The following is a 26,801-nucleotide window of genomic DNA, read 5'->3' as shown; positions in this document are numbered from 1 at the left end:
AATGGCACAATTCCATTTTCCCTCAAGCCCTCAGTATCGTTACTACCTGGAAGCCTCGATAGAAATTTTTCCATGTCAAAGTCCAGCAGCCAGTGACCTCAAGCAGACATGGATCTGCCTCTTCAGATTCCTCCAAAAAGAGAAGCTCTGGAAACTGTTCTTGGATTACGGACAAACCCAAGTCCTGTCATTACTGCTCTGCTAGGTAAGCTGTCACCTTGCAGCTTCTCCTGGCCTGAGACTCACCGTAGGGTACCCCACACCAGCATCTGGCCACGGGCTCACCCCATCTCTTAACAACCATCCCTTAAACTCCACCAACAAAACTCAGCCGTATTTCAAGCGTCACAGCATGAAGGATGTCACCACAGTGAAGCAGAGGTCTGGAAACTTATCCTTCTTGAAAGCCAAACAGCGCTTTCAAATACATTTTTGTGGGTGGAAGGAAGGGAAGGAGGAGAACTGCTGGTCCCCACCAGGTAATTGGGTTACTGCTGGGCTGAGGAAGGCTGTTGGCGGGAGGGGAGCTCACGAGTTCCTGCCTCTCTAGGCAAAAAATCACAAAATTTACACCTTTCTAACAACAACCACCACCACTTTATTATTGTGAAACTGCTTAGCTCCAACTGAACCTAAACAATTACACCAGAAAATGCAAAGCGAGCAGAAAAAAAAACGCACAGCACCTACTCTAGGAAATCCACATTTAAAAAGAAAAACCAAACAAATCAGTATGAATTAAGAAAGCTTCAGATCTTTGCCCTTCCCTGCTCAGACACTGAGTCCCTCCCAGTGACTCCAGTGTTATTGAATAAAATAGAGACTAAGTCAAGGAATAACAGACAAACCTCCTACTGGTTTGTAAAGCGTAGGCTGAAACACCAATGCAAGACACTACGCCTAGGACTGGGCGATAGATGCTCTGGCTAACTCTCCTTCGGGGAGAGCACGTGATCTTAATTATTTTCTTCACAGCTCCACTTAATGATGCTAAAACATCCTTTAAATGTGGCCAATCACTAAAAAAATCCTGAACATTTGTTTTGTCAGCGAGAAAACACTCTCATATCTGTGCCTCATACTCCAAATTGTGCTCCAGTGATTTGCACTATGTGGCAAGCAGGAGTTTTATTACCTTAGAAATATTTAAAAATAACCCTGTACTTTTAAAATAATGCCTAATGGTTAGCTTTTACATATGGTCTCTGCCAAAAGCATGGCTCAAGTTTCCAATCATTTAACTGTACCGGGGGAAAAAAACACCACACCATAAAGTGCATCGACTGCGTTACCCTAATGATGGATGAAGTACTTACTAGCAACTAAAATTAAAAATAATATAAATACATAAGAAAAGATGGAGCAAAAAGAGAAAAAACTGACTGACTACTAACAGAGGAGCATATGCACATGTTGATTAGTGTGAGTGGGCCTGTGAAGATGAATTTTACTCCTGACACTTATTTTAATGGTGATATAATTCTTTTTTGCTAGGAAAAATGGAGGAGCCAGTAATCACCCATGACTCATATACCTTTCCTTTAACGTTATCCAGGCTCTTAATACTGTCACATCAGAAAAATGAACCACCACAACCAAAGAGCTTGTAAAAGAAACCACTTCCCGTAGACAGCAGCGTTCCTATCCAAAATGCCGACGAATAACACTGTCTATGTAGAGCGTGCGTGCTGCTCTGCAGGTCTAGCGCACCACCAGTCCTCCTACTTGTATTCCCGTTCTTCTTTCAGCCCAGTTCTATAGCTTTTAAGCAAACAAACAAAAACTCTGCAATAAACCCCAACCAAGCGCTCTCACAAAGTATTTAGCTGTTTTCCCAGTTCTTGCAGCTGACATCCTAGTCCTCGGTAAGGAAAATCTTAAAAATGTTCCTCTTCCTAGAAAAGTGTTAGTCGTGTCACATCACTCCAAGCTGTGGTAGCTAGGATGTGCAGGGCTCATTTGAAAATTATTTTGCCCCAAACAGAAAGGCAAGTTTTACCGTTACTAAAAAGAGAAATGAAACCAAGAGAAATATAAACTGAAATAATGTGGAAACTGGACTACAACTACACACACTTCCTTAAGTACCCACGCATACAACTTCCCAGAGATCCTGGAGCCCTGTTATGCATTACAGAGCAAAAGAAAACACCTTTTAATCTAGATTAAAAAAAAAATAATTAAAAAGCTACACTACCTTTTAATCCCCTTAATCTGAACTATTGTATTTTACTGTTTACATTTCTTTTTACTTCAAATCACACCTGCAGACAGAGAGTTCAGCATCACAGTAAGCAGACTGAAACCTAACACAGCACCTACTCATCTATTTAAAATGAAACGTCCCTTTGGCTGCTTGACTGCCCTGGAGCCTTATCCAGAATGAACTAGCAGGAACTTTGGGACCGCTCTTCTGTTCTACAGAGGTGCAAGACTCACGCTCGTCTGAAATTACCTGCAGTCAGAAAATTGTGTGTGGGGAGGTTTAAACGGTGAACTATCAAAACATTTAAACTTTTACCATCAAGAAAAACTGTGCAACTCATTATACTTCAGACTTGTTAACACTATTTAATTACTGCATCTTAATATTTGCATTTACTCAAAATTTCTGTGACATTGTAATATCGGACTTCAGTAGAAGCTTATATCTTCAACAACTTAAGTTTAAGTTCATCATACAATGGCGAATGAAAACTGCATAACAACCCTTAACCCGATTACATGTTAACAACCGCTTCCTCCTTTTATAGTCCTTTTCCATAAAAACGTACTGCAGCGACCTGTGAAGTTCCCTTTGGGGAGTTCTTCCCGCCTGCTGTTATTTAAGTGAGCGGCTTATAGGAAGGACATGCTATAGGAAGCGGAGATCAGAGGAACTGGTGCTTTTTGCAGCTACCTGGCTTGCAGCACGTGGGGCCCTGCCCACCTTCCACAAATCCCAGCAGCAGATGACAAGGACAAGTTAATACTGGTTCTGGCAATGCCAGATGGGAGCGTGTTGCAGAACTGTCCTCAGCCCTAACCTGCAGCAGCAGCCCTCACCTGCAATTGTCCCTTAAGAGGGATGGCACCCAGCTGCGTCTGTTTGTCCTTCACTGCCCACCCTGCACTTTTACATACTCTTATATGAATACACTAAAGGCATCATCTTCCCTCACTAGAATGTAAGGAAAGCTTACATTAAAGGATTAAAGTGGGGCAATGAATTTATAGAAGACTGTCAGATGAATCTTTTATACATTATTTTACTTTCCAATATAAAATGCTCCTTAACAGTGTGGACTTTGATGCAAAAATTATGCATGGTGGAAAACAACCCGTTTTCAGACAAAGACAAGTTTATTATATTGTACAAACTGTTACATAAATTATATTTCAAACACTCGCAACTTGCTAGTATTTTTTCTTTCTGCTATTACACAAACAAACATACACGACACAAAGCGAGCAATTTCCCGAAGTACCAGAGTTCTCCTCCGTTGCAACAAAAGCAGTAATTACGTAATGAGCCTGACCTATTTTTGCAAACTTTCCAAATGCATCTCATATGACTATTGGCAATGAACACATATGGAAAAGAAATTTTCTCTCTGAACACTTCCACATTTATTTTATCCTTGCTTGTTTCTGAGGACTTGTTCCTAAATTGTTAAAATCCTTCAATCATATAAAAATGTCTGAGAGCTATCGCGGTAATCTATCGAAGCTGTCCATATTACACGGTGTCCACATGCTTCATTTTTCTTAAGGGTTAAAAAAATATTTTTTGCAACCCTAACAATAATCCCTGAGATGCCACTCAAGGAGAAGACACATCTTAAAAGCGTCAAGAGCAGTGTCAGATAAAGCAAAACCGAACATTTTCCACTGAGTTAACCAACAGAAAACTGCCCAATACCGTTATCCTCCCCATAAAATTTCAAAGAACTACTATAACGCTTTATACTTTCCGCAGGAAAAATTACCAGAGCTTCTAAGTAGTGCAGCTGCTGGCCAACTTTAACATTTTTCTAGTGCCATAGGGAATAGAGAGACAGTTTTCTCAAGTTCTCCAGTACTGTTTCCGAACAACTCCATTAACCATAACCTCCCTATTTTAAAATGCCTATTCATCTCGCTCCCCTCAGCACGGCTGGCTCCGAACATGTGGAAGAGCCTGAGTAAGTGTCATCCAGCCTAATGCCGAGTAGGACTCACCGCTGCCCGAACATCAGGGTTGACTTTGTTTCTGCTTCGTTGAACACAGAAGGAGAACAGCATATCACGATGGTGGTTCTGCAGTTCCCACCCAGGGAATCCTGAAGTATTCGGGTCATTTTGCTGTCTCGGTATGGAACATGGGTTTTCTAATCAAAATATAAGTAAGAGACAAGAACAATTTTTTTAAATAATGATATCGTAATGAGAAAGAACATGAGTCGACAATGACAGGGTTAATGGATTTGAAGCATAGAATCCTGAAGAGTAATTGCTTTGATTGTGCTAAGATTGGATAACCACTCAAGTGAAATCACTCAGAATTAGTTTCTTATCTTTAGTAGAATAGCAAAAGTGTCACTGGTTTGTGGTTGGAAAGCTAATATTTTCTTCCTTCTGAATTGGAATGTTAGCTTATTTTTTTATGTGCATGGCAAAGAAACAGATAAATAAAAAGCCATTCTTCAACAACACAAAACAGGATTACTTACAGTTCCTTCTGCCAAGGCAGATATCACATTGCCTAAAGCGGACAAAGACTTATTGATATTTTTAGCTTCATCAAGAACAGCGCCCTCCGCTCCGGTTTTGCTGACCTACCAAAGAGAGCAGGCAACAGTCAGGCTCAGCTATCAGCAAGCGTCTGTACAAATACAGCTACAATGCAGATAGTGCCACAGTTCACGATGCTCTTGGAAGAAAAACAAAGCAAGCTTATCCTCAGCGTGAAGGAGGAGAATTTTATATCCACTTTTTTGTTAGTGGAAGCCTGTAATATTTCTGCCTTTCTCCCAGTGTAAGAGCAAGCTCACTCTTGCTTTGTTAAGGGAAAAGCTGGTAAGTCCATGTGCTCCTGAGGACACTTGGGGACCACTTCCGAGAGCAGGCTGCCCACACAGATAGGGAACACCGCAGGTGTATTCTCAGGGCACACTCAGTGGCACAGCATATGCCACCAAACAAGTATCTTGGCTGTGTATTTTGCTTGCATGGACCAAGAATATCAGGGCTGAAAAGGCATAATCTCACTCATGCAAGGCTCGCTGGCCCACAGACTGGATCCCAAAGTGGCCCAGTCAAGAAGCTTGGTGGCCTGGGACTAGCACTCCTGTAGACAGCAACACAGCTCTGTAGTCTTTTCTCTTTTTCTTCTGGGGGCGTGGAGGGGAAGGGCACAGAAATGTAGGATAAAGCTATATATTTTTGTCTACACTGAAACTACAGTACCTGTACTTTACTCTAAAAATGAATGCCACATGACATAAAAGGAAACATAATTGTATCTTTTAAGAAGACAAGCTACCAAGGAAACCCTTATTTCAGGTTCTCTGTACAATGTCCAAACGAACACAATGAACCACAGCAGGAGAGTAGAGCCAGACTAGGCACTCGTTTTCTGAACACCACTAAGAGTTTTTAATTTAACATTTAGTATTATATGCAATAATAGAAATTAACATGATTAACTACTGTGATGGATGGCTTCCACATTGTAATGATGCGTTATCAACTGGTGTGTCCCACTGAGCATTCTGAAAGCTGCTCAGCCTATCAAACAAAATCTTTCATTTTACTTCTTGTTTTCAGAAAGAAATAGAAATCTATGACCACGATGAGAGACTTTGCTTCATCATGAGCAATTATTTAATTATTTTGACATGCAGCATAGTTGCCAAGGATCCAGCCTGAATAAAGGATCAATAGCATTGCAATTCATCATTGCATAGCATTTTAAATTCATTTATTTCATTTACAGTGAAGCAATTTTGAACATTACAGATGTTAGAATTAGAACTGAGAAGCAACTTTTTTTTCCACTGCAGTACTGTTCTAGACCATTACTCTTTCGATAAACAGATAGAAGTTCTTTTCTGGTTAGTATTTTTCTATATTGCAAAGCAGAAATAGATTTCAGCTGCATAACTGCATTAACTGCTGCTATTTCATTGATCTAATATGTGAAATAATTACAGAAAACCTAGAAATAGGACATGTCTGAACATAAGCAAATTAAAATAGCAGTCTAATATGACATTAAAATTGTATTATTTTAGTCAAATACCCATAACTAAATGTGAAGCTACGTAAAAGTACACCGGTTCAATTCACTTCATTATAAATGACGATACATTGCAGAGTTTTGGGTTTCGCATTTCATACCAATAAACGGTTCTGATCTGTTCCTTTCCTCCATCCCACATTTAAAAAAAAATTGCCATACTAATGATAACATGAGATAAGTCTTCTGTAAAGCTTCTGTACCTATACCTAGCTTAGTTTGCACTGACACACATTCATATGATCAGTTTAGTGATCCCACTAGGGTAACTCAGCAGTTTAGGAACCAGGAAAGATTACCTTCTCGCTTCCAGCCAAGTCTACCAGGTAAAGCTTGCCACTGAGTTTCTTCTCAGTTTCCACATTCTCTTGTTTAATATTAATGAGGAAGATACTGTGGCTCCTAGAGCTGTGTTCATTCATATCTGCAATCGCATTTGAAAGGTTTTGTTTAAATGACTTTAAAACCTGACAAGAAATTATATTTCATCAGAGCTAGCCTATGGCTAGCAAATTCAGAAGTACGAGTCCGTTCAGTGGAGAGCCCAGACCACTGTATTGCCAGCAGTGTCTACGCCAGGAGCTGCAAATAAAGCTCCTGGGCTACAGAATGAGCTCCTGCCTTCTCCCAACATGACCACATTAACCAGATTCATGATAAAGGACAGCCTTGGAAAAAAAGCTTTTTTTTCTTTCTTTCTTTCTTTTTTGAAAGTTTTTTTTCCCCTGAAGCAATAAAATTTGACCAGAAATAGTAAAAAAACGCAAATCATAGCATAAGAATAATAAAATAACATTGCACAGATACAGTAAGAAATAAAGGTTCCATCCTTTTATGCTTCCTTACGAGTGTAGACAGCTCACACACAAACCTGCTGTGATATCACAGACACTATTTAGACGCAGAACCACAAGGAGCATGTATGCTCACCATCCTGGACAGAGCAATGATTTTGAGGTGAGCAAGAGAATTTAAAGAGAAGTAATAATAATTGCAATGTGAAGAAGCTGGGCAGGTCTCAGTGCAATTGTGTGAGGAGATCTCCCAACATTTTAGCAAAAGTTTTCATCAAAAACACACTATTTAAATTAAAATTTCAGAGTTATTTTTATTGCTTATGTAATTCAAATTCCTCCTTTGCCCAGGCAGCAGGTAAAACATAGGCAGTTACAGTTTCAGCTTCTACTTATTCTAAATTTGATTGTAACCATGTCATGCTTGAAGTTTCATAAAGTAGCAAAAAGAAAACATTAAGAATCAGTAAACCACTTTCCCATTTGTTGTCTCTATTTTCTCTGTTACTTTAAAATCCACTACCACCTTTCCCCCTTCACATTCACAGCAATATTTATATTTATCTGAACTCCCTTTTTCTCCTCCATCTCCAAACTCAGTTTTTTCAATAACACTTCCAAATTTGCTCCTCGCCATTTCAGTCTCGGTAAAATTCATTCTCTGTCGACTTTTGTCAGAAGTTTTCTGTGTGCACCAAATGCAACAGGCAGTATCACAGCAAAAGGTGTATTTGGATATTTTTTGTTGAAGAGAATAGCAGAAACAATGGGAGGAAACGTTACTCAGGAAAAAGAGAATGCATTTCTATTAGTATGATGAGAAAGGCATGGGAAAGCTAAAGCAATATAGTATTTACCAAAGCAAGAAGGTAGAGACATGGAAGAGAAAGAAGTTACCCAGCGTGTCATGAAAAATAGAAAATAAAATAAAATAAAATTGCAACAACAAAAAAACCCCAACCAAACCAACCAACCAAATCCAACCTCCCCCCCTCCCTCCCCCCCCAAAAAAAAACCCCAAAAACCCAAAACCCACCCCACCATGAAGCTTTGAGCTACAAGCTGAGGTTCTGCCACGGTCACCGCTTGGATCAAAGACATCTTGCAGTATAAACTGGGAAACAGGGCAAAGATACTTGCCCCTTTTCTCACTGTAGTGCTAGTAGGCTGCATGCAACATAATGTCAACCAATTTGGCACGGGCTGAAGCGGTTATTATGTTTTTTAATTCAGGAAGATGCTTTGCTTTGCCATCGGTGGAACTCAATGCAAGTCACCGCTTCACTGGGATAACTTGCAAGTGAGAAGCAGGCAGAGTCTGATAATTGCTCTGCAGTCTTTGCCTGCCATTTGACCAGTGAATTGCTCCGAGTTCTTGACTTGTAGCACAAAGAAGAATGTACGTACATAACTGCAGTTATACATGATTTCAAAATATCTATACTATGTGTAACAATACATATTCTGACCTTTTATATAACAATACTATATAATGCCACATATTAAATTCAGGAGTTCTCAAAGCTGAAAGTCAATAAATGTTTCTGTATGCAGTGAAGCAGTAAAAAAAGTACAGGTCTATTAATTTTGGAGTGTTATAATTTGTGCATCATTACATCGTTCACATAAGTAGCTCAAATTACTTTGTGAAGATGAAGAATCAATACACCACTAGGAAGCTACAACCACCCACACTTTGTAGCCAGCAAAGCTTCCACAGAATACTTACTTGTAACGGCTACATGACGGTTAGCTTTTCCTTCATCAATGACGTCCAAAACTTCTTCAGGACTAGATACAAATCTTTCTGTACAACCCTAGAAATATGCAAGTTGAAAACAGAAAAGTTTAAGAAGTGTCCTAGTACTCCCAATGCCATCGGGAAGAATATTTAGCACCGATGAACAAAATCATTAGAAGAACCATCAACATCCAACGTGATCATTTGCGAGGCAATGGATCAAAACATGCCTTTGTATGACTTTCAGGAGAAGTCCACAGGATAACTTGAGGGACAATTTTTTTTCACAAGATTAAAGACTTGGTCAAATCCAAACATGCGGCAGAAGAAGGCTTCTATACTTAGAATGTATGGAATGATACAGCATATATTCCTGCTACTAATTTGGTTTAGATTACCAAATTAGTTTTTTTTCTCTCAAACTACAACACAAGATGCATAGTCCTTGTTCTCTGCCTTAATGCAATATTACTGAAGAAATTATTTTATCAATTTTTTTTTTTGCCCTCCCCAGGATAAGAATAAGCAGAACAATATTATATGTATATTATTAAGGCTCACATATGTTCATAACAAGTATATTACATTTAAGTGAGGGCCCAGGAAGTCATAAAACAAATTCTTAACGCAACAAATCTGTTCTAAAATATTGCAAGATTACAGCATCTATGCAACAAAACATTAAAGAACAAAATTATTTAAGATGTTCTCTTTCATATCTGACATGAAATGGGAATATGAATACTTAAAATTTAACACCATACTAACAAAATATGAAAATTTAAAGTCAGGAAAATAAAGCAAACGTGATTCAAGCCCATTAATATTTCAGGAAACTGTTTAAATTCAGGGACCAATACTACTTGAACGTTCAAGACTACACGAGTAGAATCATCTCAGCAAACGCACTGGGATACAAATGGAAATGTGTAACTAAATGTATATGTGAGAAAAAACGAAAACATGAGCATCACATTTTCCTGGTACCTTAACATATGGGACTCTGTTTTTATCTTCATGTACAGCGAGGTTTGTCTTTGACACTAGAAAAAAAGATGGAGATCATTAGGAATATTCCACAGGCAATAATCTGTCAACTATAGACATGACAGACAAATACTGTGCATGTATTAAAATTGTAAATGAGGACTGTCACTTCCCACTCCTTATTAACTATCAATATTCCTGTTATGCAAAACTTGTTTCTTGTTCTGTCAATCTTGTACCTGTTTCTTTAAAGTTAACTTCATGGCACAACGGCTTTTGTTTATTGTTTGGATTAATAAACTAAATACAGACCGGGCTGGATTTTACCAAAGAAGCAAAAATGTCAAAAGAAACAGAAGAACTCATTGGAGTTCAAAAAAGCACAAATACATCTTCCTGGTTTTGTGTTACCATTAGCATACAGTTCTCTGTCTTCAGACTGATTCAACACACACAAGTCACACTTTCATCAACCTATAGCACGCGTATACAAACGTACAAATTGTAAAAGAGACCAGTAACTGCCAACAAACTCTACCTAACAGAAGCAAAAGCAAGAAATAAGTTGAACCAAATGTATTCTAAATTTAACAAAAAAACCCTCAACAGAACACAGTTTTACTTTAAGAATATACATTGCCAATGAGGCTCAGACATGCCTTGAAGCCTGTAAAATTCTCAGGACGCATTGATTTATACTCAAGCTACGTAGCACTGCAGAGGTAGGTGCATGAGAGTCAGAGATCAGATGACTTAAACTGCAAAATTCTCTTTCACAAACCCAGTCATACAGCTTAAAACTAAATCACTCTCAAAGTAAGTAACTGTTTCCCCTTAAGCGCTGATTCGAAGCCCTATACCAAGCCCAACACCACTTAGTCACATAAGAAATGCAGAACTTACCATCAAGCAGGTCCCTTATTTTGTCCAAATATATCTCAAAGTAGGAAACCTAATTAAGTAATCATAAACATTACAGATTTAAGCTTTGGCGATTTAAAAATCTCTGTACCTATACTTCCATATCTGTCAAAATAAAAAGCACTGAACTAAAAATAAAATCTACCTCCCACATACTTTGAATCACATCTTTCACATGAAAGTATTTGTATCTTGAATGATTTACGTGTCATTGATCTTTCTCCTTTTATCAATGATTCATCAGGGAAGTATACAAAAAACCTTCAGACAAATCTTATCTTCGTCGTTATTTTTGACACAAAAATATTGAACAGAATCAAATCAATTCAGCTAGTATCATATCAGTACAGCTGCATCACGAGGAGGGCAAATTTTGACAACTGTAAGAGGCATATTGATATTCACCAGCACAAAAGCACACAGCACGTTCAGTGGTTGAACATACAACTTACACAAGCTTAAGCAATATAAATTAAATTAAACTTTTAAATGAAGCATATGTCCTGAATCAAGTCCCAAAGAGGAAACTGAAAATGAGCTTTTCTGTAACAAAGAGACAATTGTTCTTTAAAAAAAAAGACTAAGGAGAGGAAGAATGAATGAATGACTCTAAATAAAAGGGTATTTGACTCACAGAAGCAAAGAGAAATATGTTGGGGGGTGATGCCTAACCTTACCCTAAATAAGCTTTATCCAGGGATTATTTAGCTAGAACACTAGACGGCTAACTTTTAGGTATCAGTAAACTCTAGCTATCTAGTAAAGTATCGTTTTTGCTCATGTGAAAAATAAATTATATCTGTTTTTTATACCGACGAGTTGGTCTTCCTATGTGACATCTGCTATTAAATACAGATGTGTTTTGCTTTTGTGCATTTACTTCACCTGTGTCCCATTTAAAGCCATCGTCTGGACCAGCTCATTTCAACAGTACGCTTCACCTAGATTTAACTCACGTGCTTTATATTATCCTATTAACACACTGCTGAGGACCAACACACACAGGAGATACCAAGTTCCCCTCCCTGTTCTAAACGGGTCTCTATTAAAGAGGGAGAGAAAAAAAAAATTATATTAATTTTCAACGTTGGCTCAGTTATTAAAAGAGTGTGACAGTTTGGTTAAATTCTTGCTCCCAATGACAGAACATGCATTTCTCTCAATGACAGCTCCCTGTATAATCACTCACTCATTCGTTGCTATTTAGGCAGCTTTTCTGTTAAGATATTCATAAACGTCAACTATGATAGGAAACCACTGAAACAATTAAGTGCTGGCAGAACATGATTTATAAAGTGATAATCTTCTGCCAGGACAGGAATTTACTACGTCTTGTACAAGGGGGTGCCCATCTGTTGGTATCCAAGTGCTATCATGTAGAACGGCAATAGCCACAGGAGAGCTTTACAGATGATGAAAAGAAATCAGTGTCACTCCTATGGAAGCCATTTCTTATGAAAATTCAGAGGCATCTCTTCTTAAGGAGCTCAATATTTTACAATTAAAATATTATTAAAATATTAATATATATATTAAAATATTTAGATGGTTTATTTGTACTTTGTATGTCTGCTTCTTCTGTCTGTGCTTCATGAGCACACCCACAAAGAGGCACTGTAAGAAGGCTTTCAATACAAAATGACCTAGTCCTTCCAGCAGATCAGCAACTGGTTCAGAGGTGCTCTGCTAGGTTATTGGGGAAAAAATATATATATACCTCCAGAAGTGCTTCAAGGCCTTCAATACAAGCTGCGCTAAGAAGTGACTCATCTCCAACTTTTAGGCACAAGAGGGACAGAGGAGGAGAACGTCATTCTCGGAGAGCATCACCGGGTCACAGCAGGAGGAGGGACAGTGTTTTCACACTCGGCCTGTGCTCAGCTGCTTAACTTTACCGAAGCCGCCTAGGTATATTTGGTGTGGTTTGGGGGAGGGATCACACAGGGGAGTACCCATTTTTCCTGCAATCCATCGGGTAATTTTACTGATGTCCACTTAGAAGAAAGCTGTACCCTGACCCCGACTCTGCCAGATGGACTGATGCCCCCATGGCTGAGAGCTCCCCAGGAGACCAGCTGAACAGCAGCAATTAAAGGTCACTCAAATAATTTGAGATCATATGTTTGGTATCACAATAAGGACAGGGAAAACATATCAGCTGTTGGAAGCAAGACTCAGTCCACCATCTTAAGGAACCCATATGTAAGATTTTGAGACTAAAAATTACTTCTAAACATCCTTCTGTAAATTGCCCAAAGCCATCTTTCCTGTATTTCAAACCCACATATTATGGAGGACGGTTTATGTCATTGAGACAAGAACAACATGTCAGTATTCTCTCAAACGTCATGCAGATCAACAGTATTTCTGGTCGTAACTAGTGGGGCTGAGGTACAGCCTTTGGAGAAGTTGCAGTGAAATAAGTGTTTTCCTACCATGTTGGCTAGCCTATCAGCTGTGGTGAGAGACAAGGCAATCAACGGACTAGCAAACCTGAGCTGGTAACACACTCAAAAAAAATTTCCATCAAAGGCTAGTAACTGTATTGGATTATTTCCAGTAAATATCCTCAGTAACCTAATGGGTTTTTGAGTTATAAAAGGAAGAAAGGAAAAATCCTGCAGCACAATGTTATAGCCTGAATGCAGATTTCCCGTCCAGCTCAACTCTCTTCCATCCGACCCGTTACGTAACACGTCATTCCGCATTTACCTTTATATGAAACTCCAAGTTTTCATCCATGGAATAGATGTGATCAAAGATGTCATGTGCAATTCTCGGAATGATTCCCATGAGCTGAGGGTCGTGCAGCTTCCCCTGTGGACGCAAAACCAAACCGTAACTTGGAAAGCCTTGCTCGGGCACAGGAGAGGAGAAAGCCTTGTCCAAACACACCTTCCTCCCTCCAGTGGGCCCCTACAAATGTGTCTGCTGCTCTGGGGGGATTTGCTTGCTATAAGTGCCCAGGAAGGGTGGCAGAACGACTCGACATGTTAGCACTCTTCACCCGACGGAGCACCTATTTGTTTTGTCAGCTCCTGCCATTTGCCCAGCGTGCTGTCCTGCCGCTATTTACACTGCCGCTCTCCGACCAAGGATAGACAAGTAAACACAAACAAATGTACAAATTACAGCCTGGTTCTCCCAGTTAAATCAGATATTTGGAAACATGTCAGAAACAAGAAGTATTAAAGCATTTTGTTTCTCTTTCACCACTATGCTAGAAAGCTAAGGGAAAATCTGGGTTGCGGGGATTTGGGGATTACAGTAATATATTCTGATTTGAGCTTGCTGGGCCTGCTGCCAGCGAACTGTGCCTTACAAACACTACTGTTCTCCATGTTAATTTGCACAACTACCTTCCTCTATTCTTTCAAGAACTGAATATTAACTAAAAACAACAATTTCCCTGGCTGTATGGCTCCTTTCAGATGCATTGCTCTTTTTTGAAAAAGCCAGACACGTACAGGAAAGCCGACACCACTTGAAAACTGAATAGAAATATAAACTCAAAATAAAAACCTTTTCTGACCACAGCACATGTTGTATTGTTATTTCCAAATGTTTTATGAAACTGCTTAAATATGCAATAACAAGTCAGTAGTCATAAGACATCAGAACATAGCATCTAGACACTCTAATATACCTTTCGAATATATCTTTGTCCACGCATTACTGTCCATATCAGCACAACAAAGCATCTGACTCCAAATAGGGGTAGGGATTTTTTTTTTTTTTAATATAGTGGGCAACCATACAATTCCAAATCATGGGAAGTCAGATTTGATCTGTAATTGCTAAAAAGTATTAAACACCAACATTTTTTTAGCAAAATAGGAAGAAAATCATACACACGTACATGTGTTTCTCAATATTATGCATATTTGTGAATGACTAGTGAGTCACAGTGACCTGTTTTGCAAGCTTCTCAGCCTTTCTTAGTATACTTAAATACAGTCTTTCTAGACATGGCTTCCTTTATGCTAAAGCTGGTGGAATGGCAATCACCTTCTAAGCATCAGCCTAGGATGAAGGAAATTGAAGATGAAGAATGGACACAATCTCTCCCTCTATCTCAAAGCTTGTGTTTAAAGCAGTTACTAGGTTTCTGCCCTTGAATTACACAACTTGGGGGAAAAAGGGGGGGGGGAGGAATATAGATAAATGTCACATTGCTGACTGCCTTCCCTATAAAGCAGCACTCAGCTGCATCTAAACCATGACTATTTTATTTATATTATACAAATAATATATCTTCTGCAGCGGAAGCAGTTGAATGCTACACCATATCCAACATCCTATTAAGTTTCTCCAAAACTCAAAAGTCGTTGTCATACGATACACCATTTTATTTCAGACTATGAGAATGAAAAAGAGGGTGATTAAACAAACTAAATCGCCGATGGAGGAGAAAACTTGTCTGCACAAAGACACACTTAAACCAAACCCCACCACTCTGTTTTACCCTGCCAGCACAGCACTCGGTTCCATCTCACAGCGCTGTTACTGAGCAGAGACCGCAATACCATTTTCACACTATCCATGCCTTCTCCCTGAAGAAGTCCTTGAGAAGCTCACTGAAAAAAGCTGACTACCTTGTATTACTGCACAGAGAGAGTTTTCCCAAAGAAGGGAAAGGAGTTTTTCCTAAACTAGAATAAACAGAGATTTGCTGGTATTTATTGAGCGCACACGAATGCACCAAAGGTATGTCTACGCTATATAGCACCGCAAGATGCACGATTCCTAAGGCAGCAGAGGCACAGGCAGCTACAGAACGAGAAAGGCTAGAGCTGTGCAGTGCCCCCTCTTCTATAGCAGCTTTGCTTGAGCTGGGATGTTAGCGCAGCCAAAGGACAGTTTGAATTCAAAGTTCTGTTGCAGAGACTTCTGCCTGCACAGAGACGCATCGACTTTGGGATCACCGCACTAGCTAAACTTTCCTCTAATAATTGCTTGGGCTCTTATAAAAAACTTATAGAAGTATTTAATTAATAATTAAACATCCTCCTAGCCTCAACAAGCCCTGTAATAATTATGCTTTCCTTTACATAGCTTTCTCTAACTCAGAAGAGAAAGCAATCTGTAAAACATGATTAAGTGTGCATGTAACTCAATCACTGTGTCTTCAACTTCTTGGGCTTTCTCACTGTTTAAGTCAATAGAAACTTCAGTGAAGCAAGATCACGTTCACCGTTCACTGCTTTGCGAAGAAAGAATTAAGATCTTTAAAACACTGTAACACCAGCACTCTGCGATGTATTGAAAAAAAATATCGTTTTTACTTTTATTATCAATGGACTTTTATTAAAACAAGAGATGATGGAAGCAGGTCCCACTACAATTTATGGAGACCATAAACTGGAAGGGAAGAGAAAGGTAAAGGTAGGCTATTCCCTGGAAAGCTGGAATCAAAAAAAAAAACCCAGCCCCACTCTTCGTGGATTTAGCTGTAACCTCAGAAGGAGTTTGGAGAACTGTGCTGCTGCTGCTGTCGTGCTGACATTGCAGTTGGTAAACTCCCCCAAAGCACCAGGACAGAGAGTCCTCTGCTCATTAAAGCCTCTCATTTTAATAAGAACATTAATTCCCACATTTAAACATAGCAGGCAGGCAGGCAGTAGCTAGTGAAGTGTAACATTTGAGACAGTGCTGTTTCATTTCAGGATGTTGACATAACTACTACAATCTATAGGGACACACTACTGAAAATGCTATTATAAGGCCAAAGCCCATAAATATAATCTTAGGGGCAAAAATACGTAATTTTTAAGAAGGTTTTGGTTATATCCTGCTATACAGGTTGGCAAATGTTTTATCTAGCACAGGAGAAAGACCTATGTATGTCAGAAAGCCTATCCTGGCTATATTGTACTACCATGTCCGGTTTAAGCTTAACATTACCACTATGAAGCATTTCACATCTCACAGGAAATCCTCCATAACAGCTTTACCAAGAGGATTTACTATTTCTTCAACTTCAGACTATTTTTTTCTTCCACAACATACTTTAGCAACTTTACAAGAGGACGTTAGGTTAAAAGGGGGATTAAAACTGAATATAGACTTGATTCCACTTTAAAATGACAGCTTTTTCTTTATTAAAAAAGTAAACCGGCCATTTTTCTACAGTCATTTTCTTTATCAGAGCTTGTAATTCTGAATATAAATTGGCTTTAAGAGATCTTTCCCTATGCCATGTGGAAGCACCAGCTCAAGCCCTGCAGACATTTTGATTTAATTACATTCAGAGCTGGTGGATTACTCAGCCATTGTGCCATCTGTGAGGGCTGAGCAAGTGATTTCCCCCAGCCTCGCAAGGACAGACTTAATTAGACGCAAGGCATCAGTTATTGCATCCTCCAGCAAAGGAGCAACTGTGGCAATGGAACAGCAATTTCAGCAGGGCCTGTTGGCTCCAGAGAATATTGCTTTCCTTCTCCTTTAACCTTCAGGTTAGGTAGGTCACCTGTGTTAATCATGTAGCAAAACCATCTGATGCTGTTAAACAAATGAAAGCTAATTTTTCCCTTTCATTTAGCAAAACTTTGCTGTAGACCTGCTTAAAATTCACAGTTGAACTGCAATGCTCCAAGACGCATACACCCAGCTTGTACAGCATTCTAATGGAACAATCCTATGCGAGGATTAAATGCTTGAATGATCCTCCTTTTTTAGTAAGAGACTAAAATATCTAAATGTCTTCTAACTGAACGGTTAAAAAAACCACGGGAAAAAAACTACACTGTCACACTTCATGTAGCAGAAATATGAACAGACTTAGGACTTCAGCCACTGGAATTTGGTATAATTTGGTATTCTCCTCCTCCAAAGCAACAATTCTCAAATTCATCCATCTGTGCTGCAGCATGTGAGAGTGGTATTCCCAGAAGAGGGGTGCAAATGAGAAAACCAATAACCAAGGCATGAATTTTCATAATCCTGCAAGCAAGGGAACTCTACAGACCCGTATTACTGTTTTCATTTGTGGATTAACAAATCTCACTCAAATCCTTTAAAATATACACATACCTAAACTGTTATGACAAATATGGCAAAACTATACTTGATATTTTTCATTCACCATTTGTTAGTTTAGCTAGATATCTGTAGACATCTCTTGAAAAAAACCTCCACATTGAAAGAAATACTACAGCTTAAAAGGCAGTAGAAGCTAAACATACCCAGATCTCTTTTTATATGTCACTCACAACTGAGTGCTCCAGATAGCTGGCTTGTTCAGGTAATTGGTACATATAATTCTACTGCTGCTACCAAACTGATTTAATTTTGCCACTGTACCTCCATAGTATGTGTTTTTCCTGATGACGTCTGTCCATAAGCAAAGATTGTGCCATTGTAGCCTTCGAGAACATCTGCAAGAAGAAAAACAATTAAAAGTCATATTGACATCTTAAAGATGGATTATCAACATTTCAGAAGTCTTCCACAATGTTGAAGCTCAATTACAAAATAGTTTGTGCAATAGAATGGGAAAAATACGACATAACCAGCTACCTTTAGGCCAAAAAAAAAAAAAAATCATAATAAAATCTAAACCAGAGAATTGCAGAATTACTGACGTTCCTCTCACTTTCCTGTGGGAAAAAAAAATATCTCTGGACACTAGATATTATCCAACACACCTGTGTAACATGGGAAAGAGAAAACTTAATTGCCTGCATTTTAAACCACCATGCACCATAGAGACAATTAAACAACCTCATACTGTAGATTTCTACTACTATAACACCCTCAACGGGTCATGGCCTCATTAATTTCCAAGCTTGCCTGCAAAGCAGGAGAGCAAAGCAAGAAGAAAGTCAGATGAACAGGAATTTGCTTTACTGAAAATATACTTCTCTCAAGGCAGAATGGATAATTTTGTATTGCATTAAGAAATAACAATATCCATTTTTAACTTTGCAGTGGTTAACGTCTATAGAAGCTTCCAGATATCCAGGAGGGTTGTAAACCAGCTGGTTCTTACACACAGTCCCACGTCCCTTCATTACCATTGAAAGGATTACTGGGTTGGACTTGCTCCAGGCAAGTGAATTTAAAGTCTTAAGTAGGGCCACCTATTTATGCAGCTTTCATGTAAAAAAGAGTAATACTAATTATAGTTGCTAATAAAGAATGAAGAAAGCCTTCGGTCTAAAAACCAGTGGTGATAACCACTGCGGCTCCCATCGTCCTCCTCCAAAAGACGGACCCGCGCCCCCGAGGGCAGCGAGAAGGTCGCTGGCCGGGGAGCCCTGCTTCAGGAGGCCCACCTTCCCTCGCCACCCTGCCCGCGCCTCTTGCCGGGGGCCGGCGGCATCGTACTCGGTACCAGAGCTCTGCCACCGGCCTCTGGAGCAGAAACACCAGAGACAGAGAGAGCAGCAAAGCTGGGGGGGAGCCAGCAGCGAAAAATAAAAGCAAAAGAAAAGCTCGACTCTCGCAGCCTGCAGAGGGGACTGAGAGCTGCCATCTGGCTGGGCAGAAAGTGCCCTGTCCACGGCCACTTCCAAACGCATCTCCTGCTTTTAGAGTTGGCCTTCTCTGCTTCTGAAATATTTGTTATGTTTCCCACCCTCTATATCTATACAAACAGAGGCTACCAGGAGAAAAAAATACATGTGTGCACATATATGTACACATATTTATAGTAAATATACACACGTCTATATTATATCTTATTGCATGTAACATCATATTATTACATACACATAAACACACACCCATACAATCTCCTTATTTATATCTCCATATGTATGTATGTAGAGGGTCCAGCTAGGAAGGACAATTAAATAAGGTATGTTAGAAAAATGTAACAAGAATGAAGAAGAAACAAGTGTGAAAAGAAGTGAGATAAAAACCAGAGAAAGATGATTTCAAAGAAAAGAAAGAGATAAAAAAACAAAAAGCAAAGAGATCTTTTTCCGAGACAACCACAACATAGACCTACATTTCCTATACAGCAATACTGAATTAGGGTGAAATTGGAATGAAGCCATTTAAAAATATATATTATAATTAAACACAGAGTGTAACTGTTCAAGTTGTGGCAGAACTATTTTGGGGAGCTGAAGAGGACAGACCTGCCAGAGGCTGTATAGACCTCCACAGAGTATTGCTGGGTAAATTTTTCAAATCTTGAAATCTAGGAGAATGACAAAGTTAGAGACTATAATTACTGTCATTCTGGTATTAACATTTTGTATGAATTTAGCATCCTCATCTGTTTATAAAAATAGAGACACTGCTTATTCTTGCTTTAAGGAAACAAAGTTTAAAATAAGGAATTATAAATAATAATTACATAGATAAAAAAAACAGATGTGCAGCCATAGATGCAGTGCTACCCTGAGTTCATGCCTTCGACCCATAATTTCACCAACAGGCTTCAAAATAGGGCCAAATTTCAAGTTACTGGTATTTGAAAACATTCATTCACCAGTTCTTTTCTGGAGGCGAGAAGAAAGACCAAATGGCTTTACAGAAGTCCTTTCAGCCTCATTTCTACAACCACAGTTTCAGCTCTATACTTATCTTTTCCATCTCTAAACTTTCTAGTTCTGCGACTCAGCATTTGAGGCCTGTATTTGTAACCAGAATAGAAAGTCCATAAGCTACGCAGTGAGAGCAACCCCACCACCCAAAAAATCATTTTCTCCTCCTCACAGGATGCACAAATGTGCAGATGTTCACATTTACACTAACGTGCTCACAGCTCCAGTGCTCAGCAATAGCTTGGGCCATTATATATTCTCCTTTCAATGTAGGAAAGATGCAAAATCCAGATACAGACATCCATCTGTGTAGATTGAGAAGATAAAGCTGTTTTCTGGCAATAGAGAGCAATGGGAATCAAAGCAAAAGTGGTGGCAATCACACAGTATTGCTGCCTTTCAGATAGAGTGATATTTCTTAGTTTGGTTAAAAAAATGCAAACGCAAGTTCCCAAACTGTGCTCATATGTACCAGCGATGATTCCCCACACACTTCCACTGCCGGTGCTTCTGCCCTTGGGAGTACCTTGAACAACCACCGTCCCAGCGCCCACCCTGACGCAAGTCGCTGTAACACACAGATTGCTTCTCCTCCTCTAAAAACCTCCTTGTTTCTCATGTTTCTCACGTATGGAATGTGAAATACTTTGACTCAGTCATTGAGCTGTTTACTTAAACCTAATCCCATTTGTTCTTTAGTGAAAAAAACCTCATTTAGATCATTCTTATTGTCAACATAGTTATTATAACCATTGTTTTAGAGACTATTAGGCCAGCTGGCATTTTCTGTAATAACATTAATCACAAAGAAACCAACAGCCATTTCATGGGAGTATAATAAAATCTGATAACAAATGGTAACCTTGAAAAGCTATCTAAAAAGGTCTCAACGACTTAAATAGTGCTCCACGTTGTCATGCGCTCAGCTCATATTTCCATGTAGTAAATTACATTGTTCCAGTTTACCAGAAATGGCCCAGTCTGTTTCACGTTCTTCACTTTATTAGGCTTTAAACTGGAGATTAAACATATGGAGATGTAAGCCCAGAGCTCAAGAACATCACTCCAGTAACACTGCCCTCCCTGCCTGCCTCCCTCCCTCCCAGACTCTCCTCTTCTCTCCCCCCTCCCCCTTTCTCCCCCCCTCCCCATCTCCCCTCCTTCTCATTTTCTCATTCTCTCCTTCTCTCTCTTTTCCCCATTTCTCTTTCTCTTTTCCTTTCTGCCACTCCCTCTTCCCCCACATCAAACTTACCTTTCAGGGTATCTAGAAGGTCCAAGTTAACACACATGCAAAAGTATGTTTGAACTCTATTTTCAAACAGGACTTTGGAAAGTATTTGCCTCTCTATTTGGTTAATGAAGAAGACTTAATCATTGATTTAGGTCTTCCAAATTGCTCTCAAACAGGATTTTATTTCTCTCACCATTTTCAGAGGAAACCAGCTTCCACAGGGGATATAAATACCCTCCACAAGTCTACAAACAGCAATGCGCTGCTTCTGGTAGCACACACTGTAGTATTAAAACAGTTCCCCAAACTTCCAAAAGTTGAGTGGTGTGTCAGCAACCCGAACTAATGATTTCTAAGCTCTACAACTCCAATCCCACCAGCTTTTTATTAAAGGCTTACCCATCTGAAGGCAGAATTGCTGTAATTAGGCTTCCCTCTGAGAAGAGGCAACTGAAGTCTTATGACTCATTTCCTCTCTCCAACATCAAATAATTTAGCTTCTGGTCCTCACCCCCGATCATCTAGACTACGCGCGTGTTGGTTTGCTCAAGGCTATCCAAGTGAGCCAACCGATTTCCTCCAGAACAGAAGCCAGGGTTTGAGGGCTGCCCACCCCAGGGACCTCTCCCCACCGGCAGACACACAAGCTCTCAGCAGATCCAGCTCCATGCCTGAAACTCTACTGAGTCCTTCAACACCGCTTCAGTAGCTCCTGCGCCTCTGAGCAACATCCCTGCAAGAACTGAGGGCCAAATCTTGGGGGGCACAGGGACACCACACAAGGCCAGAGAACAACTAGACCAGGTACTACTCGTAATCCCTGAGATGCTGTAGCACGTTTAATACCATCATGGATGGACTATCCGGCATCAGAACCAAGTGGGAGGTCTGAAGGTGATTTGGGAGGTGGGGGAAGTATGGCAGGCAATTAAAATGCACCCAAAAAGTTTGATTCTCAAGTTAAAATCTTGAAATTGCAACAGTTTATGAAGGTTTTGTTTTAAACAACTAGTATGGTATCCAATAGGCACTTGTGTTCTCATTTCGTTGTTAAATGCAAGCTAGCTGCGTGCAAAGCAGCTACAAAACCAGTGCCTTTTACATTTTCCTTTAATGGTCCATCCTTCCAGTCAAAGACACAGCTATTCCATGCTCATCCCGTACCGAACAGTCTCATGCTGCATGAAGAACATGCTTTTTCTTGCTTATCATGTATCACATAAAGCAAGTATTTGTGTGGAATAACAGTCATACACAAGGAGAAAGTGAGGAACACCTACTGCAATTCCTTCAGCTCTGTTTCTCTTTTTTGTTTGTTTGTTTTATTTTTTGGTTTGGTTTTTTATACACAGACAAGTCCTTAAAAAAGGAAACGCTTGGAATTACTAATTACTAAACTCCCATACAGACAGCTAAACATTTATTATCCTATCTTTAAGCAGCTTGAGGGGACAGGGAGACCTCTTTTGCCCTCCCCCCAAGCAGGAATGAACAAAGACAACACCTACCTTTAACAATCTGCTTGGCACAGGCATTATAAACTTGTTCCTGGGTCGTATTGGGAGGTAACACTCTGTCAAAGACATACGGCTTCCCTTGCTGCAAACAAAAGAGAAACTCTGTAAGATAAAGAACATTTAAAACAGTTTATAGACCCAATTGAACAGGCAACCTGAAATGCAGCATTTACTACAAAGGAAGCCATTCAGTGCAATGTTGACTAAACAGATGTGACATCTCCTGTGCTCCAAAACCATCTTTTCTATAGCTGGCAAATAAAACGCAGCATATGTTTTCTGTGTGTTCACATTTGGGTCAGCAGCTACAGTTGCAGGAAACAATAACCTGAAATATCAGCAACTGAAAGTCGATTATTTTCTCCCTCTCCTAGGACTTAAGGGGGAATAGCCATATAAATATTTGCAAAAGATTTGCTCTTCATTACTGCAAACTAGTGAAAGCCGTGGTGCGAGAAACAGCAACCAGAGCAGAGAGAACCAGAAGTCTGCAGGTCCTGAGAGCTGCCTTCTGCTGAGGCCAGGGTGGCCCAGCACGGTCCAAGCACGTCTTCCTTCAGCAGAAATACCCCGGTGTCATTTCTGTGCTAAACATGCAAATGCATAGGGTAGACCCAAAAGAGCCAGCCCAGTCAGATTGTTCTCTTGCCCTAAACTTATATCTTATCCAGAAATTGTCATTATTTTTATCCTTAACACCAACAAATAACAAGGTGCCGTGTGGGAAGAGCTCCAAAATGACATTTTGAATGGGAATGGCGCCATTTCCAGGTTGTGCGCCACGACCACAGACATCGAGCTGCCCTAATTCCCAGGTGACGCCACGACCGACACTTATTCATGTGTATATACACTGTGTAGCACCACCTGCACGTACACTTCCAGAAAATTTTGATTCCTCTTTGTAGTGAGTATAATTGGTTACAAGAGAAACACATATATAGCAATCCTAAAAATAGGTTTGCATGACACTTAAAAGGCAAATCAATTTTTAAGACAGCAGTTCAGCTCCTTACAACTCAAAAACAAGCAAGACATTTGCATTTAAAATATAATTCCTTTATTTAAAGTTACACTAAGCGGACGTGTAACGTCTGTCTTATCTTCCATCAAAGCCTGTAATATTTCTCTTTGAAGATGTGACACCTGCTTGGAGAACAGCATAACGAGGGCTTCAAAGCGAACTGCGAGGTGGCTGGATACCCAATGTAGGAATCTTGTTCTGTTGAGTGGAGGTGCCATTTCTGCCATTTGCAGCCAGATGTTCAAATGCTGTGCTCAATTAGCCATTTTTGTCACACTTTGATTTTACTTCAAGCAGATCATAAGCTTACACTTGCCTGCTCCTTGAACTCGGGTACTTAACAGCCACAGGGGAAAATACGACAGAGAGGTGTTTGCCTGCAATGTGTGTTCTTCATGTTTCAGCCCAGAATTTTGGATCTCAAGGATAAGAAGGCAATTTATAAATCATTTAGTAAATAATTCATGGTCTTGTGCTGGCAAGAGGTGAACACTGGGCCATCCAAGCACCCCACTTGGTAAGACACGAGCCCAAAGAGGCGACTGAGACCGACATCACCCACGCAGCCCCAGACCCCAATTCTCACCCACGGCAGCCCCAGCTCCCGGGAGAGTGGTGGGACCGCTGGGAGCACCCAGCTGGCACCTACCCCAAACTCTGTCTCTCCACAGCCTTCCACGGACAGCGCAGATTGTGTGGCTCTCAGCTAGGCAAAGCTCTTCGTTCCCAGGATGAGAAGGGCTATAAACTATTCTGGAACAATTTCTCAAATGGACTTTTTACCTATTTACTCCCATTTTGCTTATTCCAAGCACTAGACAATAAGCCCTAATGCAAGAGGCCAAAAAACACACGGACACACAACCTCAGCCATCCACTTATCCCATTTATTTCCTTCATGCCTGAGTTGAGGCTTATTAGCTAAGCAATGTGAGAGAGGAGCAGAGAGCGATGCCAGTACATCATCCTACCACAGCAAACACGGCACTCCAGGCAAACATTGCTCTGCTGCAATCAATCCAGCTCTTCTACTGAGCTCTCAACAACTATAATGTCAGAGAGCCCCAAAAAACAATCCCATCGTAATTGTGCTGCACGCAGCTGAAATAGGCACTGACTGCAACTGTTATTTATCTGCCAAACTGAAAAGCTACAAATGTAAAGCAGCAATTCACAAATGTGCTGCATAGGTCCAATTTCTTCCTCGGGATTTTTTTCTGGGAAGCTAAAAGACTGGAACACCCATCACTGATATCTGAAGAAAAGAAATGAATGTGAAGGATCACACAGCATCTGTCACCAACCGCACAAAATGAGAGCGCTCCATTATCCAAGCAGCACTTAAAGGTTTTTGGGGAGGTTTTTGTGCCTCATCTCCGCATTGATCTTGGATAAAGACAACTCAAGGCTCACACTCCATTCCGCAAAGGAGAGTGTGATGAGTGGGCACAGACCCTCTATCTAACCTCAGTTTGGGAGTTTATAGTTCTTTTGCTCTATCACCGCTTCTCCTCTGCCCTAAATCCTCTCAATCCTGCTCAACCCTCTTCTCCCCACCTACACCGCCAGCTGCACGCCCTGCTCCTTAGGCTCCTCATCCTCCTCCCTCTTTCCTTGTTCACAGGTTCCTGCTTGGGTCTCCGATGTTGGAGAACTGTTGGGCACCTCCCGTGTCACCCAACACACCTTCTTCAGCTTTCTGACCCTTCCGATCCACCAGCTCTCCTCGGAGTCCTCCTCACCACCATCTCTACCCAGCTCCAGGCTCCTGGACCATCCTGGATGGCTGTGACTGTCACCACCTCTCCCACTGGGTCATCCCTCACTCCTTCCACGTCCCAGCTGGGCAGCCCACAGCCCCACTCTGCACGTGTCCTGCAGGAGCTCACTCTCAGCGTATAGGGGCTGGAGGAGACCACGACATCTGAGACAGGGAGAAGATGCTCAGCCTGAAGGAGAGCTGAAGCAATTCAACTGCCAAGATACTGTTAAGATAGAAGGTTTTTCTCTGAGCAAACTGGTGGTTTTTTGCTTTGTTTTTGTTTTGGAGGGTATTATTCTTATAAGCTCTTAATTTTTGACAGATTTTCCCCAAAGGTGACAAAATCCATATCTGTCCTACAAAGGCAACATGCTGGCAGATCCAAAGGATTTGCTCCAAAACAGAGAGGGAGGGCGAGCACGCATGAACATCACCTTATTTTTAGCATATTCCCAAGCAGTACATTTTCCCCTATTGTCATCTTCAGAAATAACACAACTGCCTTTTTTTTTTTTTCTTCCAAATGTAACTCAGCTTGAATTAAATACCAAAATCAGGAAGATTTCAGCCTTATTAGAGCTTATTCAGGAAAGTGGTAAGCAGCTGGAAATAAAGTGTTATTTTCTGAGTTGATGCTAAGCTTTATCTGTGCACCTCCTCCATACATTATTTTCCAAACTTTCTCATTATATGCAGTGTATTATCTCTCATACATAAATCACATCTTCCTTCCTATGCGATTATGTCTTACAGTCCCCCTGACAATCTGTTCCATTAACTTATGCCACTGCTGTATAATGGCTAGGATAAGTGCTCCGATCCACCCACACAATTCCTGTTGAAGTTGTATTGACAGCAAGATAGATTCTGTTCTGGCCCTTCGATAGCACGAAGAATGCTATTCATATGTATTGCCAATTATTATTTCAGCAGCTTACTGTTTAAAGTTTCCCATTGAGTTTACAGGCTTGGCATTTAAAAAAAAAGCTGAGGATTTCACAAGCACAAAAAGGATCTGAACCGTAAGTGCACGTGCTACCAAAACCATCATTTTACAAGCAACAT

General features: G+C 40.2%; 1 protein-coding gene across 1 annotated transcript in view; it reads right to left on the bottom strand.

Moving 5' to 3' along the window:
• KIF5C (kinesin family member 5C) overlaps positions 1 to 26,801 on the bottom strand; it is an 87,784-nt gene that overhangs the window by 39,006 nt on the left and 21,977 nt on the right. The window contains exons 2-10 of the mRNA XM_087732425.1: positions 22,942 to 23,032; positions 18,005 to 18,078; positions 13,415 to 13,519; positions 10,685 to 10,733; positions 9,782 to 9,837; positions 8,783 to 8,870; positions 6,559 to 6,683; positions 4,692 to 4,796; positions 4,201 to 4,349 (exon numbers count right to left, since the gene is read on the bottom strand). Of these exons, the coding sequence (XP_087588551.1) occupies positions 4,201 to 4,349; positions 4,692 to 4,796; positions 6,559 to 6,683; positions 8,783 to 8,870; positions 9,782 to 9,837; positions 10,685 to 10,733; positions 13,415 to 13,519; positions 18,005 to 18,078; positions 22,942 to 23,032 (842 nt within the window). The remainder of the gene's footprint in view (positions 1 to 4,200; positions 4,350 to 4,691; positions 4,797 to 6,558; positions 6,684 to 8,782; positions 8,871 to 9,781; positions 9,838 to 10,684; positions 10,734 to 13,414; positions 13,520 to 18,004; positions 18,079 to 22,941; positions 23,033 to 26,801) is intronic.

Source organism: Nipponia nippon, unplaced genomic scaffold (genome assembly GCF_047370975.1).
Source record: "Nipponia nippon isolate SJK-2023a ecotype South Korea unplaced genomic scaffold, ASM4737097v1 scaffold_5, whole genome shotgun sequence".
NCBI lineage: Eukaryota > Metazoa > Chordata > Aves > Pelecaniformes > Threskiornithidae > Nipponia > Nipponia nippon.
This window is presented reverse-complemented; position numbering and strand designations above follow the sequence as displayed.